The following is a 17,671-nucleotide window of genomic DNA, read 5'->3' as shown; positions in this document are numbered from 1 at the left end:
TATTTTACATATTGTATTGAAGTGTGGGGAAATACATATGAAACTAATATAAGGCCCTTAATTCTATTACAGAAGAGAGCTATTCGAATTATTCATAAAGCAAATTTTAGAAATCACACAAATGAACTTTTCATTAAGTCAGGTTTATTAAAACTTAAAAATGTAATTGAATTGCAGACCTTATTAGTTATGTTTAGAGCCAGAAAGAGATTTACCTGCAGACATAAAAAAGCTTTTTATTTTTACCTCAGGAGATGAAAATCATAGGAGAAAATTTGATTTCAAACAACAGATTGCTCGAACAACACTAAAGCAAAAGTGTTTGTCTATAGCAGGGGTAAAAATGTGGAATTCCCCGGAAAATCAGTTAAAAAGTTGTCAAAATATTATTCAATTTAAACGGATGTATAAAACTAAACAAATTAGTTTGTACAAACTTGACTGTTGAATGGAATTTTTGGATTGCATGTACTAAATGAATGGAATGTATTTACTGTTTATTTGAACTGCATGTGGTGAAATCTGAGCACAGGTGATGGTGTGAGAAATGTAAATATGATGCAATGTTTAAAAGGGAGCAGACAATTATAAGAATTGTATTCTTCAATTCTGCTCCCTTCCAATCATGAAAATGTTTAATAGGTAAAACAAACATGTAAACATTTGGGCATAAATAATTTTCATGAAAGGAGTAAATAAATAAATGAATGAAAAATAATAAGAAGAAAAGAAATTGGTTTCTCTTGTTCTTAAACTCAAAATCTACCTGTAGTGACTAAAATGTTCCTGCAGGGGTTCCATAATAACGTACAATTTTTCTGTGTTTCTTTTGTAGAATATTTAAAAAAAAAAGAAAAAAACATTCATTTTTCAAGGGTTAGATTTCTGCTTCAATTAATTAATACATAAATGTCTCTGCATCCATGAGGCTGTCAATGAACATTTGTGGAGTTTGAAGTTGTTGTTTTTTTACTAAATTAAAAATCATGCTGTGTCATGGAGCAGCTGGGTTCACGATAGCGACTGCAGATTCATTAAAGGGGAGAAACTGCAGCTCAGCACAGACCAGCATCTGTAGCCCGTAGAACCCGTACAGCACCAGCTTCAGCTTATTCTAGGATTTATTTAAAGCTAAAGGAGCTCATTTATGTTTCATCTCCTGACATTCAGGGTTTCTTTGGCAAAATGCTACCTCAAATTGAAGGAAACAGATCTGTGAATCAGTCTATGTCAGTGTTTTGGCCTCCAGATGTGGGGAAACTGTCCAACAGGAGCATATAAGAGCACGAGCTTTCAGGTTGGTGATGAGCCTCATGATGGGTGTGAAGCAAAAGCCTCTTTTCTACTAAATTCTAGGTCTTTTTAGGAGCTGCCGGCATTCACCAGACTGAAATGATGACTGAGGTCATTTTCGGATGAAAATAGCTGAAAGAACCAGAATAAAACCTGCATGTCTACTTAGTAGAGTTCTACCTGCAGTTGATTACAAAATATATTTGAAAAGAGGCAGAAAATAAATACCGTATATCTTTTATTCAGGCCTCTGGAAATAGAATAAAAGACGAAGAAAAAATATTTGATTAAAAATTTCAACAGATGTTTCTTGATAAAATATGACTAAGAAACCACCGAAACAAAATCAATGCGAAACAGAGAATACATTCAAAAAAATGATGAAGGGATTTATTCAATTCATTAAATTGTTCAAGTTGCCATAAGATTATTTTAGCACATTAAAAGTTTACCATTTATTGCGATTTTCGTTGATTTTTGCGATATGGATAATGCACAGCTTGAAATCAGGATAACGATAAATTCGCGATTAATCGTGCAGGCCTAAAATAAACATATATATATATACTTAAACACACACACAAACATATATATATATATACTTAAACACACACACACACACATATATATATATATATATATATATATATATATATATATATATATATATATATATATATATATATATATATATATATATATATATATATATATATATATATATATATATATATATATATATATATCTTTTTAATGGAGAATTTAAGTTACGAATTTAGAAAGAGTGAGAGCTTTTAGGTCAGATGGAATCCAAGAGAAACTGCACCACAGCAAGCAAGATGATTACTCTTATGATTGCTCTTGTAGCTGCATCTATGTCTGATGAAGAGACAGAGGTTCTGTCAGGGATCTGTAGAACCAGGAGCTGCTGAGCTGTACGTAAACCAGACTATCAATCAGCTCGCAGCAGCCACAGAGTCCCCTCAGGAATATTAAAGAGTCAGCAGAACCAAACCATGTTGTTGTCACAATAACAGTTTGTTAGGAACAGAACTGTGGCCAGCTGGCTGCAGGATCGCATCAGCTCTGCGATGCCTTCACTGAACGCCAGAAAAAATACAAAGAGCTTAAGTCAGGTTTTTTTTCTTTAAGAATTAGGTTTTAAAAAAACGCTACAAACAACAATACCCTCTCAATAAAACAAAAATGCAGAGATATATCTAGAATTTTTCTGTCACACCCACACAATTATTTCCAATGCTAAGACAACACACATCCAAAAGTTAAGAGGCATTGCCCTTAGGCGCTTAAGTGAAGATTTCAAACAGCAAAATCATAAAATACAAAAACAACAGATCAGAAACTGGATTCTTCTATCTGAAGGATAAATAAAAACTTTAATTTCAGACCGTTTTCAATTATTATATTGTTGCTTGTTTTAATTCATACAAGAAGGCTTCTAAAAAAAAAATGCAATTTCTGTTAAATGCAGAAGAGTTTATCCTGATATAAAGTGCATAAAAGTCTCAAGCAGGTCTCTTTTCTCTTCATTGGATGCTTAATGAACGAAGAAGCTTTAGACTGTTTCGGTGAAAGGAGGAGAAAATCTGTTTTCTTAAGAATCAGCAGAACTGTGCGTAGTGATGTTAAGAGATGGCCTTTCTCAGTTAATCTCTCTGAAATAACAAAAAAATCATTTATTCCTTGCCTCCACCTGTCCATCTGTCCGTTTATTGATTCTCGTTTCCTTCCCTTCCTGTGTCTGTGCGGTCTGTTTTCCTCTCATCCATCAATTTATCCGGGCATGGATTAATGCCTGGCTACTCCCGCCTGAGCACTCTGATCAGCTCGTTCTCTCCAATTCTGTTTGTTCCTGTTTTTCTGTCCGTGTTCAAGTGAAGTGCGAGTTCATGAGAGGACGCCTCGTCATCCTCGTCCCGTCAACAAATTGAAAACAGTAGAACCAAAGATGGATGCCTGCTTTGGAGTCCTACAAGTTTATGACATAATCATTTACTGTATATATGAGAAATGGTCCCATAAAATTTTATATTTGCCCTCAAAATAAAAAAATATATAAAAATGGAAAAGAGTCTAAAATGGGACGCGAGTTTGCTCCGCCCACCTCCACAATGAGCCTGGAAAGAGTAAAAAAACACCTGTCGAGTCCACCCACCTTCCAATCATTATAAAAACCCACACTTTGCTAAAAATGCCCAACTTGAGCTTTACTAAAATGATTATAGCTTATTCAAAGAAGTTGTACCCCCTAATGGTTTTCCCAAATTCAAAATAAAGAAACAAACATTAAAAAAAGTGTTTACTGTTTTTGTGAAGTTTTTACATGAGAGTTAATGAAAAGCAGCTCCTTTTTACAACCTGCCTATGAGAAACTGCAACATTAATTAACAAAGGGTTCATTAAGGTTCAATTAGGCAATGATGAAGAGACTGCATGAGTCACTTTCAAACAGATCAGCCTGTCAGATCTGCAACTGAAACCTGCAGATCTTAATGAGCTGAGGTCAGATCTAGAGATGCAAACATTCAGGACCAACAACACCACAGAGCTGCCGCTCATCATCTGAAACAATTCAAAGTCAGAAAGGAAGTGAGCTCGAGGAGGATCAGATCCTGACCTAAAACTCCAACGTGTCCTCAAGCCCAAACCCAAGCACAGCAACTCTGTCAGCTAGAATATTTCAGAAAATCAGAACGAATCAAAGAAGAACTGGTTTTAGTGCAGCATCCAAACTTCAGATAGAAACCCAGCAGACAAAGCGTCTCCTCATCATTTCTGTGAGCTTGAAAGTTTGATCCTTCTCCTTCGAGACTGCAGCTGTAAAAGTCCACAGCTGAATCAGAAGTTAAAACTTCAGACGCAGCATAAGCTTTGTTCACAACAACATTATGTATCCATTTAGATTAAAAAGTTGCTTTGTGGCTTAATTTACTCATCTTTTTGTGTGATTTTTTTTTAAAGACGCTGCAGTTACTGAAAGAAACTACTAATATTTTTACAGCAGCGACATTTAAAAGCTGCAGCCTGTGGCTGACTAAGACAATCTTCCTTTATTTAGAAATTTAAAATCAATTTTATTTTGAAAATGTGGTGGCATCCAAAATGTTGCAGCACAAATGAAAGCTCTGTATCATGGCCTATTTTCAATTATGTTTTCCCATCATTTATGTCTAAACAGAAAAAGAAAGAGCGGTTTTCTGTTGGTCAAAGTTCTTAATATATCTCACGCGGCCTGGGAACAAGAATTAAAGAGAAGACTCATCTTACCCCTGCCGATTTCCATCCACCAGAATCCGGACAAGGATGCCTGTAACAGCCACCAGGATGGGGTAGTGGTCCACACTCTCCAGACCTGTAAACGGATACAGAAGAATGAGGCTCTCCTGCTGCTCCTCTGCCAACATCCCAAAATCTCTAGGAGAATTCATCAACATCTGAACTAGGGGTGTAAGAAAAAAATCGATTTGGCAAAATATTACGAGTTCATTATATTAATATTACCGGTAGTTCATTTGGCAATACTTGTATCGATTCTTACTTGTATACTTGTATCGAGGACGATATTTATTTAATTATTTATAAGCATCCTTCAGCGTCTGACTCTTGTTTTCCACTTCACCCTCCGACCACTAGTTGGCAGCAGAGCACACGGAGCCTTTTTGAGCAGCTCTACACCACACAAGACAACAGGAAGACCGCAGCCATAGGCAACTTGTTTCGTTGTTATGAGACATGAACTACTTAGTTTTTACTTAGGATGGGTATCAAACAGAAACTTTGTGCCATGTTGCTGCCAGTAACACACAAATATGCGGATTGTGGTGCTTTCTAGCGGCTCAGATAAAAACCAGTGAGGCACAGCAGCCTCAGCGGCTAATAGGCTAATTCACTTAGCATCGGCTAAAATGCTATCGGCAAAGCGGGCCAAAGTTCTGCAGAACCTCCTAGCAATAGATTCTTGCTTAGTGGCCCGATCAATCAGAGGGATGTGTACAACGCTCTGAAAAAAGGCCGACATCGTGGCGATCAGCGTTACTAGTTTACTGAAAGAGAAAGCGTGTGAGAAAGCTGAAGTGCAGACTGATATGTAAAAACTCTTTGTCACATTAAAGCAACTTTCCTTCATTCTGTCATGCTACCTCATCATCACACTTTATTGTTTCTGGAAAGAATCAGTGCCCCCCCCCCCTCCCCCTTTATTTTTTAAGCACCATTCAGGCTCCTGAACTGTTTAAAAGGACTGGAGAAGCTACATTTAGCAATGTTGAAAATAAACTTAATTTTATTTCCCCAATACAAACTTATTGGTAAGGCACATTCATTTTTTGTTTTGTTTTTTTCTTTTACTGAAAAACATTTTTGTTGTGGAAATTAGACAATGTTGACTGTTCCCTTTCTATAGTTATAGTTAACAAAATAAAAGCACTATGAATTTGCTTTGGTAAAAGCAACTTATTTATGAGATACAGTTGCAGTGCTTAACATTGTGATCATTAAATAAACTGAATTTGACCATTTTATTACAATGGAAGACATATTGAAATTAAGGTCGTTTTTTCAAAGTCATATTTTTTTTTTAAAAAGAAAGAAAATATGTTTCGGTAAAATATCAGGATACGTATCGTATCGCCAGCCTCTTGCCAATACACACCCCTAGTTGGGACTACAATCATTCCAGTTTATAATAGTTCTACATAAAAACTTTTGATTAACCTAACAATCTAGTTTTGAATAGTTTTTATATCTAAAATATGAATGTGTTCAATAACTAAATCTATAATTTAAACAAAGATTGTATTCATTAGATTAAGGTAAAATATATGTACAAAAAATGTATTTTTTTAACAAATATTATCAGGTGATGTCCCACTGTTGATGTCAGTAAAATATCGGGATACGTATCGTATCGCGGGGTGCGTATCGGGATACGTATCGTATCGCCAGCCTCTTGCCAATACACACCCCTAATCTGGATCACAGATGTGAGAAATGGTGTCCAGCAGAACCACAAGAGAAGTGAAGCTGGAGCTGGAGTTCAGACAGAACGACTGGGAGTGGGTGGATGAATTCTTACCTGGCAGTCTGAGGTTCACGACTCGGTCGAACAAGTTCTTCTCAGCCGTCACTCTGTTCAGCACCTGGTTCAGCAGCTGCACAGAAGAAGAGCACATGAGTCAAGTCTGTGACATGACAGAAGGTTTTATTTTTTAACAACTTTCAAGATTTTACTCTTCTTTCTTTAGATTTGTCCAGTTATTCATTTCTATTTGCTTGTTTCCCCTTTTAATCCTTTCATCAACTTTACCTAAAATAACAGAAACTCTTTCTAGTTAGTCAGAATTTGGTTAGTAGCTCACTGTTAACTTCTACTCAGTCGTGGACAGGAGAGTCCTAACCTCTTAAACTAAATCTTACAGATTTCTTTTCACTTTAACTTTCTTATAAAATGCAGTTTGAAAAAAGAAACAATAAAAATATGTGTCAGATCACAGATTTTAACTTGTAATACAAATTAGCTACTGCAAATAAAAAGTGCATTTCAAGGGAAAATTCAACAAATGTAAAATGTTCTAAAGACTCAATTCATTGCATTTCGAGTAAATGTAAACTGTTATGCCACCCTAGCCTCCTCCAGGTAGGAGAGTCTCACCTGAGCTAGTCGCCGTAGCAGTAGCTCTGCAGAAGGACGCGACCAGTCCAGAAATATCTCTGGGACCAGCGTGACAGTCATCTCCAGAACCCGCAGCAGGCTGACAGACAGGTCAAAGCAGGTTGCACACACCTGCATCCAGGGTGTATTTCCTGTTAGTGCACTGATAGTTGCAGAGTGGGGATTAACAAGCTTCCACAGAGTGATTAAGTTACCTTCAGCTGGCGAGTGTCGACAAAGTTCCTCTCTGGACGTTCTGCTGCCTGCTGGATCTTAGACAGAAGAGGAGGAGGATGGCAAAATGAGGGGGATGTCACATCGACAAGTCTCCAAAGAGTTTTAATTATTTTTTTATTTTGTTTTTGTGTTTTTGAAAAACGAAAACAGATCGGTATTACAATTTCTTTTTTAAACAAACTTTTAAATGCAAAACCATCAATGACCACTGGAGGGCTTCCTAAAAGTTATTTTCTGAAAATCTCGTTTTAAGGACAAACTTGTTTCATTTAATGTTGGTTTGAGAACCAGGCTGTTAGTTATATTGGTAACGCTTCCTTTTACAGTACAGTACTTACAGTGTACTTAAGTGGTATTTACATGGTACTTATAGTGTAACTACTGGGTACTTTCAGGGTACTTACATGGTACCTTTTTATGGAATTTACTGGGTACTTACAGTGTGTTTACATGGTACTTTCTATGGGACTTTACTAGGTACTTACATGGTACTTTTTGTGTCTACTCTGTACTTACATGGTACATACTGTGTATTTATATGGTACTATTTGGTTCATACCTATGTGGTACATACTGGGTATTTATAATATTCTTACTGGGTATTTACATGTTGTGCAAAGGTGTCTTTTATGGTACTTACCACATGTAAGAACAAGGTAAGTACAAATAAAGTACTTTGACCTTTAGGTCTGCACTCGCTGCATGTTTCATGGTATTTACCATGAATTTACCACAGAAACTACCCCTTAAGTACACTGAAACTGTAACTGTAAAAGAAAGTCAGCCCTATTTCCACTCAGCTACATGGTACTTTCATTACTAAATACCGGGTATGTTCACTTGAATATTACTTGGTACTTACCCCTTAAGTACACTGAAACTGTAACTGTAAAAGAAAGTCAGCCCTATTTCCACTCAACTACATGGTACTTTCAGTAGTAAGTGCTGGGTATGTTCACTTGAATATTACTTGGTACTTACCCCTTAAGTACAATGAAACTGTAACTGTAAAAGAAAGTCAGCCCTATTTCCACTCTATTACATGGTACTTTCAGTAGTAAATGCTGGGTATGTTCACTTGAATATTACTTGGTACTTACCCCTTAAGTACAATGAAACTGTAACTGTAAAAGAAAGTCAGCCCTATTTCCACTCTATTACATGGTACTTTCAGTAGTAAATGCTGGGTATGTTCACTTGAATATTACTTGGTACTTACCCCTTAAGTACAATGAAACTGTAACTGTAAAAGAAAGTCAGCCCTATTTCCACTCTATTACATGGTACTTTCAGTAGTAAATGCTGGGTATGTACACGTATTACCTTCCCGTACAGTGTACATACACACTTGGTCTTCTGACCTCACCACATGAGACAATGCTAACCTGTTGGTAAGGGTAAAGTAACTACATTGTAAAAACATATTCTGGCCTGATTACTTCTTGTAACATGAGGCAAGTTTAAAGAGAAACAAGACAGCAGTGAAAACAACAATCTTTAATATGATACATGTCTGCAGCATACAAAGTGTCATCACAATAAAATAGGTTTTAAGTACAAAACAGTGCAAAGGAGAATTCTAAAAAAACACATTATTGGCCTGAGGGTCGTGCTTTTTGTCCATCAAAATTCTTTCAGCAGAGTTTGGTAACGGTGCAGGACTTCTTCAGGGTTTGTAACTGCAAGAAAATTCACAATATGAGCTCAAGTGAACATAAAAAGCAGAACGACTTTGATGAAGTACAAAATATATTTTACTTATTTAATCATTTCTGTAATGAGTTTGATAAATCTCTATGATTTTTTTATCGCTTTGACTGTAATGCTTGAAATTAATCAATTATCCTCATTTAAAAACATGATAATAAATTATTCAAAACTTAACTTTTTTTTAAATATTGTTCTAAAAATGAACTTGTTTTAATATATATTATATAATGTCAGGAAAATATGTAAAACAACAAGGCTAAATATTTACTTTTAATACTAAAAACACCCCGAGTGTGTGTTTTTGTTAACTAGGTCGGGGCAAGTAACGTTGCAAATTCCCAGCGCACTTGAATGCAGCACAACTACCCCCAAAGTGAACGTGCAGATTAATCCGGAGAGCCTCGAGGCGCGCGCAACAGTTTGAATTTCTCTTCATCTGGCAGGTAAGCCAGTGTTTTTGTTTTTTTAAAATATTGGATAAATTACATGTAAATATTTAAACTGATCAAACTTTATAAAGAAGCTAACCTCGTGATTTCAAGCCACTATCTCTGTGTTTGAAACGTGACGTAAGAGCATGTCTACCTTACTCCAATAATTTCAGTTATTTCATGTATACATTTTCAAAGTTTGTAATGAAAATCTACAAACATTGTTGTTACTTACCAGGAGAGAGGCACCTGTAAAACAAGCACGTAGCCTAAATGATAAAGTCTGTTGTTCTGTGCTCGTTGACTGAGCGCACGTCTTTCTGGGAAAATCAAAGAAAGGCGTTTATTTAAAATAATGATGACGTACTTCCGTCTTTTTACCGCTTTAGATCAGCTGTGGTGAAGAAGACATTCCAGACGAATCCACAGGAGAGTAAGCTAAAGTAAGTTAAATCCACCAAGTGGACATATTATTTACATTAATGAAGAGTTTAACTGCATTTTCCCCATTTTCTTTTCTTTCGCCGTTTTTATTTTATTTTTATTTATTTATTTTCAAATATGATAGAGACAACAATACCACCCAACACAGTGAATGTAACTGTTTGAAAATTAAAACATATTTTTGTGAATAACTGTGTTGAATTTGAAATTGCCTATTTATTTCTTTTTTCCTTTTCTTTTACACTGCAATGTTTTTCATGCTAATGCAAATTGTAGGTGCGAATAATATTTATAAAGAATAAATACACACAGCAATTGGCAATTAAAACATTGCTTTTGTCATTCTTTGTCTAAACAAATTAGATTTTTTTATGGCAATTTTGATTTTTTTTCTTTAATTTCTAATTTGTTGTTCTTGTTTATGTAACTAAAATATAAAGTTGTGAATAATTTATTGTCATGTTCATAAATGAGGATAATTGATTAATTTCAAGCATTACAGTCAAAGCGAAAAATAATTCACAGAAATTTATCAAACTCATTACAGAAATGATTAAATAAGTAAAATATATTTTGTACTTCATCAAAGTCGTTCTGCTTTTTATGTTCACTTCAGCTCATATTGTGAATTTTCTTGCAGTTACAAACCCTGAAGAAGTCCTGCACCGTTACCAAACTCTGCTGAAAGAATTTTGATGGACAAAAAGCACGACCCTCAGGCCAATAATGTGTTTTTTAGAATTCTCCTTTGCACTGTTTTGTACTTAAAACCTATTTTATTGTGATGACACTTTGTATGCTGCAGACATGTATCATATTAAAGATTGTTGTTTTCACTGCTGTCTTGTTTCTCTTTAAACTTGCCTCATGTAACAAGAAGTAATCAGGCCAGAATATGTTTTTACAATGTAGTTACTTTACCCTTACCAACAGGTTAGCATTGTCTCATGTGGTGAGGTCAGAAGACCAAGTGTGTATGTACACTGTACGGGATGGTAATACGTGTACATACCCAGCATTTACTACTGAAAGTACCATGTAATAGAGTGGAAATAGGGCTGACTTTCTTTTACAGTTACAGTTTCATTGTACTTAAGGGGTATGTACCAAGTAATATTCAAGTGAACATACCCAGTATTTACTACTGAAAGTACCATGTAATAGAGTGGAAATAGGGCTGACTTTCTTTTACAGTTACAGTTTCATTGTACTTAAGGGGTAAGTACCAAGTAATATTCAAGTGAACATACCCAGTATTTAGGAATGAAAGTACCATGTAGTTGAGTGGAAATAGGGCTGACTTTCTTTTACAGTTACAGTTTCAGTGTACTTAAGGGGTAGTTTCTGTGGTAAATTCATGGTAAATACCATGAAACATGCAGCGAGTGCAGACCTAAAGGTCAAAGTACTTTATTTGTACTTACCTTCTTCTTACATGTGGTAAGTACCATAAAAGACACCTTTGCACAACATGTAAATACCCAGTAAGAATATTATAAATACCCAGTATGTACCACATAGGTATGAACCAAATTGTACCATATAAATACACAGTAAGTACCATGTAAGTACAGAGTAGACACAAAAAGTACCATGTAAGTACCCAGTAAAGTCCCATAGAAAGTACCATGTAAACACACTGTAAGTACCCAGTAAATTCCATAAAAAGTACCATGTAAGTACCCTGAAAGTACCCAGTAGTTACACTATAAGTACCATGTAAATACCACTTAAGTACACTGTAAGTACTGTACTGTAAAAGGAAGCGTTACCGTTATATTCACTTCAGAGCCTTGAACAACTTTGTGAAGCTAATTATTTCAGTTGGGCTGCACGATATGAGGAATTTAATTAACAATATTGAAATGACAATAATAAGTTGCTTTACATGAACAAATAGCAGAACAACCAAAAACATCATTTCCATTTCACTGCAACAGTTTAATTTAAATAAAAACAAAAATACCTTAAATTACACTCCAAATGACCCTAGTCTACATAGGAGACGAGCATCTAACATAAAAGGGGTCCATCCGATTGGTCAACAACATGAAGGGTTCTATCCGAATGCATAGATTGTTTCACACATTTAAAGTTACTATTCATCGCAATTTACACCGTCTTTTGCGATATGCATATTGCATAGCTTGAGATCCCGATTACATTTGCAATTTATTGTGAAAGCCTAATTTCAGTGGATAAACGTTGTGCTTCAGGTTTGCAGATTTTTGTTCAAGTTTCCTGTTGCAGGTGTGAACCTTATCTGCAGGCAGATTACACTCAAGATGTCAAAGCAGATGAAAGAAAATCTGTGTGTCTCAGTCTCTTTTTTATTCCCTTTTTTATCCCAACTAGGGGTGTGTATTGGCAAAAGGCTGGCGTTACGATACGTATCCTGATACGCACCCCGCAATACGATACGTATCCCGATATTTTACCGAAACATATTTTCTTTCTTTTTTTTTTTTAAATATGACTTTGAAAAAACTACCTTCATTTCAATATGTCTTCCATTGTTATAAAATGGTCAAATTCAGTTTATTTAATGATCACAAATGTTAAGCACTGCAACTGTATCTCATAAATAAGTTGCTTTTACCAAAGCAAATTCATAGTGCTTTTATTTTGTTAACTAAAACTATAGAAAGGGAACAGTCAACTTTTCCAGCTTTAAAGCTTTTCCAGTTTTGTTGGCTTTGAAAAAAGCTTCTAACAGGAAGTAAAAGTCCAGATTGGTTAAAGGGAATTTTAAATTAAAACCAAGAGGTTTTATATGGTGTTGGTTAGTCCAGGGCGCTGCAGCCTCTTACCTCTTGGATCATCCCAATGAACTCTGAGAAGGCCCAGTTCAACTGGTTCAAGACACTGTTGAGAAACGAGGCAGCCATATCTTTGTCCAGACTCAGCAGCTCCGCCATGTGTCTTTGGAGCAGCAACGACGGACATGGCTCTGAAAAAAAGAAAAATCAGACAGCAGGACAGGTCATGAGAGATAAGGATATGCATCACACCTCTGCCTGCCTTAGCTGAATCTCAGGAGAATTACAATTAAATTAGTCATACTCTGTGCTAGGCTTAAACACAACCTGTGATTAAATAAAAAACTAAAATCAACACTTAAATCCTATCAATCACTTAAAATTCTGCTACAAACTCACATCAAGGATCACAACCGTTTTTGTTCATATTATATCATCAGAGGCTTTCTGTGTGAAGCTGCCTCCCAACCAGAGCTCTTAAAGGAGGGAAAAACCAGAAACGCCACAAGGAATCCCGATGCTCTCCGGCTCGGTCGACTTCAATCGGGGTTTTGGCTCTGTTTAACTTTGAGGAACCACAAAAATCCAAACAGATTTCTGAACCCAAAGAACTAAACACAGGAGAGGTCTGCTTTCATTGTCATTGCCTCCGTCCTGTTGTCTTCTATACCCATGAGTGGAGTTGGGGAGGATGAAGGTGGTGAAGCTTCATCCTTTTCTGACCCATACACAGATCTGGCAATTAAGAGGGTGCCTAACAAACTTCAGAGGCCGTTTGAGTGCCATGTGCTGGGGTCGTGTTGTGTTAAATGTGAATCGGACTGGCTGCGGCAGGTCAGCGTGAATTGACGATGACATTATTGATCACCGATTCCCTGACCTGAGCTCTCAAGAGGACTCTGAAAGTGCACGACAAGCACAAATCACTGGGGAGCGAGGGGGAAGGAATTTACTACTGATGGCACAAGTTCAATAAAACCAGGGGACAGGAGGAAGGTGAGAGGTGGAGAACACAACTTACTTTGGAAACTAGCAATGGACAGATCTCCTGTATGGCATGCCAATGAGAAGCACACAGATGAAGGTCAGTCAGCATGCAGGAGAGCAGAAACTCAAAAAAGGAAGCAGAAAAAAGCTGGAAGCACACAACAATGCCACGCAAACAAATCAAATCAGAAAATTTACATGAGCTTTTTTTGAGTCAATGACCAACTTTTCTCATGCAGGAAGGCAAACTAAAAAGAATACAAGAAAAAAACAAACAGAAATAAAAATGTTAATCGGAAAACATGTAAATCATGCAAGTGGAAATAGGGAAAAGACTGAAACGGAAAGAAACTGGCTGCTGTGTGGTGGATCCGGCCATTGGAATGGCTTAATTTTATTTTAAAGGTCTGGATGACCTCAGCTTTCCACAAGTCTGTCACTTTAAAAGCTTCAAATGAATATTTAATACCTTTACCCACATTTTAAAACAAACATTAAAGGGTCTTTAGGCAAGCAACAGTGTTCTCAAGCATCTGATGAGTCAGTCTCACTAGATTTCAGAGCAAAGCAGGAGTGAAGCCTTCAGCTGCTCAAAGAAAACAAATACACAACTATATATTAGCTGCACAAAGTTCTATAGTGCATCTAAAATCTAAAAAATGCTGAAGTAAGCCAAAAGAAGAATTTACACGATCAAATATCATGTAAGTGTCATATCTGCAAACTCTGCACGTCAACGAGGATTCTTATTCATGAATAAAGATGTTTTGAAGTTGAGTCAAAGGATTTGGACTATTTGTCTTTTGGTGCAAAATAAAAAAGTTTGGTGAAATGCTAACTAAACGCTAAAACATAAAATAGTATACTAAACTTTTTCAAACTTGTTATTAATGCTGAGTAACTAAAAATGCAAGATAATGAAAAGAAGTGTGAAGCTAATGCTTAAATGCTAAAGTTGCTCTAATGAACGCAAATAAAAAATGGCTCCGGCATCCCTCAAAACCAGAATAAGTGGGAATAGAAAATGGATGCAAGGATGGATAATCCCCTGTCAACTTTCCCCCAACAGAGAGCACAATTTAACAAATACAATTTATTTAATTACAGTGCCATATTTAACTTGCATGAATTTTGATATTCCAACAAAAACATTTCAGTTTATTTGTAGGACAGATGGAGTGCACTCGCATTCACTCTTTGGAAATTCAGACATGGTAAGCACGGTGCAGGATTTAAAAGATAGGAATAGGGGATTCCAACACAGTCATTAACTACTGTTTAGGCTGAAATTCACACAAACTAGGCAATGCTAGCCCAGTTGCCTGCGTGTAGGACTGGCGCATGGGAATCCAGGGTTTGTTTCCCAAGGAGAGCAAAGAGCTTCATCCAGTGTGCAGTGTGCTGTCCAGTCTTCCTGTGCCGGTCCCCAGCCCGGATAAAATACAGGGTTGTGTAAGGAAGGAAGGAAGGGCAACCAGTGTAAAAACTCTGCATAACCAACTGTGCAAATCAGTGATTCGCTGTGGTGACCCCTGAGGGGATATGCTGAAAGATGAACGACAACCAATGCCAGCTCATAATTTGAATTTTAAGATCATCATCATAATAATTTTAAACTCAATGCTAAAGAAAGAAATGATCAGTAATGTCATGTTATACATTTTTTAGAACAATTAGTGACCTGCAATTCTGTAATCTATTTTACTCTAGCCAAATATTTGCTGTGATAAACCTCAATTTGAGGTATTTAAATGTGCGACATTGTGGTAAAGTTTACTTTTGTTGATGTAGCGATTGAGGCAGAAAATAAAAGTTTTTTTCTTTTCTACTTTTTTTTATTTATTAACTGTTATAAATTTATTTTGTTTTGTATTAATGTTATGTATCATTTTTAAATGAAATAAATGTAAAAACAAAAAACAACTCAAAAAGTGGATTTCAGAAGTTTTTCTAACAGACTTCCACCCTTCAGTTTTACACCACCAAAAGTTTGTTTTTTTTCCAATCTTGAACGATAAAGGAAAAAATAAAACAGAAGCAAAACATCCAGGCCAGGATGCTTTAATTTAACACATCAAGAAACAGATGGAATGCTTTCTGGGCAACCCACAGATTATACATAAAAAAGAAATTTGTAAGTGTTGAAAAAGCATCAAACCCTTTGTTTTAGTAGGGAACGGATAATAATGTGATGTAATTTGTCTAATTAATTATTTAGGATTAACATTTTTGTTTGACACCCCTAAAAAGATCTGCTAAAATTAATCAAATGCATAGTAAAATAGATATGAGCTGCAACACTTCAGGGAAAGAAATTGCTAACACTGATGATGGATTTGCCTTTATTAAAAATGAAAAATGTTGAAACTATGTTTACCTTTGGGTAAACATATGGGTGACTGAAACACAGTTTCAATCTAAGAATCTTCAATGATAAACTGAGCTTATTGAGAAATAACTTTTTTAACTCATCCTGATTTTACAACATTTAATTGTATGTGCTGATTTGACAATGCTCTCAATTTATTATTTATCAATTTATTTATTGCTTTTAACTTGTAACCAAGAACAAAAAGTATATTCTTCTAACTGAATCCTTTTCTCTGGTTTGATTCCTTATAGCCTGATTTTGGGATATATATTTCTTTAAACATCTATTTTCTCACTTTAACCAATCATCTCCAGAACTTTAACAGATATTTGGGCAGTAGACTAAAACTGCTCAGGTTTGAATGTATGGTTTATGTTTTTAGACGACAGATTGTCAGCAGCCCCAGAACATCTGCAGTCGCCGCTCAGATCTGAACAGAATCCTGAAATAACACTTTTCTTTGACTCTACAATTAGCAGAAATATCCACAACTTCACAGACTCTTATTTTCCATGGCAAAGGCGCACCACACATGCTCATATACACACACGCATAAATTCACACACACAGATTCACACGGAGCGCAGTAAAAATAAACCTGCAGCAGACAGGCGTCACACTTCTAAAGCTGCGACTCCGAAACAAACAGCAGGAGAAGCAGGCGGGCGGACACACAGCGTGAACGCAACAACAGCACACAGGCTCACACTGACAGAGCACCCACACAGGCTGGCACAGGAAACACTGACAGCACGTACTCTGCAGGCTGGGCAGGTTGGCGTCCTCAGGTTTGGTCTTCAGCAGGTGAGGCAGGCGCGTGTATCTGTAGCCGAACCCACAGCCCTGACAGACAGGAGGACAGGCAGATGTTAGAGGAGGAGGAGGAGGAAGAGAGTCGAGTGTCATCTTAAGAATGTTGAGCTTTATTTTCTGTTATGTTTCGGTGAATAGATGGACGTTATTGGCCGGAAGTCACAGAAATTACCATATTTTCAACCACAGATTTGGATGTTGGTATAGTGGAGAACATAGACAATCTGTCTGAGTTTTCAAAAAAGAAAAAAAAAAATGTCCAACTTGTTTTCTTTCACTTATTTCTTGACCCTTTTTAAAAATGTCTTGTTGAGAAGATGAGCAAGTGAAAAAGAAGAAAAGATGGAAAGAATTTAACATTTTTCTCATCTCATAATAGTACAATCGGAGTCTTAAACTGAAAGCATGCGGGGAAAAAATAATATCTGTTATATAAATGAAGTATAAAAAATGTGTTTTCAACTTGTCACAAAGAGAACGGCTGCTTGCGCGACCATCAATATTTTAATTTACCTGCAGCAATAAGGTTTTACTTTTTTTCCTGTAATATTTTTCGTTTTTGGTTTAAACCCTCAAGACAAAGCCTAGTATATTAAAATGAAAGAAGAAAAGAAAAAGAAAAAAAGAACATGCCGGTCTCCTGTAATACAAACAAGAAGAATGTCTGACAGAAAACTCATAAATAGTTTGGATCAATAGTTAGACATAATAAATCAACCTTGCAAAAATCCTATTTTGTTTTTTTGTTTAGTGCTGTGATGCAGCACTTTGCTTTGTTTTATTGTGGGGGACAAACCACCAGCTGATCAATATGAGGTTTTTATACTAAATAATCAAAACTAGTTTTATCTGTTCAAGTAAATTACAAGCAAATCTTTGATTTTCACATTTGTTCGCAGGATTATTTGTCTCTGTTATCTCAGGAAAACAGCAGCTCCTTAACAACAAACTATTG

General features: G+C 36.1%; 1 protein-coding gene and 2 long non-coding RNA genes across 5 annotated transcripts in view; 1 reads left to right on the top strand and 2 right to left on the bottom strand.

The window, feature by feature from the left end:
* The window catches only part of rnf123 (ring finger protein 123), a 95,291-nt gene that overhangs the window by 51,242 nt on the left and 26,378 nt on the right, over window positions 1–17,671 (bottom strand). For all 3 annotated transcript variants that reach the window (XM_011475239.4, XM_023955090.2, XM_078947516.1), the window contains exons 31-36: window positions 16,662–16,746; window positions 12,597–12,736; window positions 7,180–7,236; window positions 6,965–7,096; window positions 6,389–6,464; window positions 4,582–4,666 (exon numbers count right to left, since the gene is read on the bottom strand). In XM_011475239.4, the coding sequence (XP_011473541.1) occupies window positions 4,582–4,666; window positions 6,389–6,464; window positions 6,965–7,096; window positions 7,180–7,236; window positions 12,597–12,736; window positions 16,662–16,746 (575 nt within the window). The remainder of the gene's footprint in view (window positions 1–4,581; window positions 4,667–6,388; window positions 6,465–6,964; window positions 7,097–7,179; window positions 7,237–12,596; window positions 12,737–16,661; window positions 16,747–17,671) is intronic.
* On the bottom strand, window positions 8,684–9,681 carry LOC144992193 (uncharacterized). The gene is made up of 2 exons (XR_013656065.1): window positions 9,578–9,681; window positions 8,684–8,880 (listed from the first exon to the last, which is right to left on the bottom strand). It is a non-coding gene; the product is annotated as an uncharacterized LOC144992193 (long non-coding RNA).
* On the top strand, window positions 9,228–10,623 carry LOC144992192 (uncharacterized). Its single transcript, XR_013656064.1, has 3 exons — window positions 9,228–9,354; window positions 9,732–9,785; window positions 10,427–10,623. It is a non-coding gene; the product is annotated as an uncharacterized LOC144992192 (long non-coding RNA).

This window comes from Oryzias latipes, chromosome 5 (genome assembly GCF_053564925.1).
Source record: "Oryzias latipes strain Hd-rR chromosome 5, Olatipes_Hd-rR_3.1".
In the NCBI taxonomy this organism is placed as follows: domain Eukaryota; kingdom Metazoa; phylum Chordata; class Actinopteri; order Beloniformes; family Adrianichthyidae; genus Oryzias; species Oryzias latipes.
This window is presented reverse-complemented; position numbering and strand designations above follow the sequence as displayed.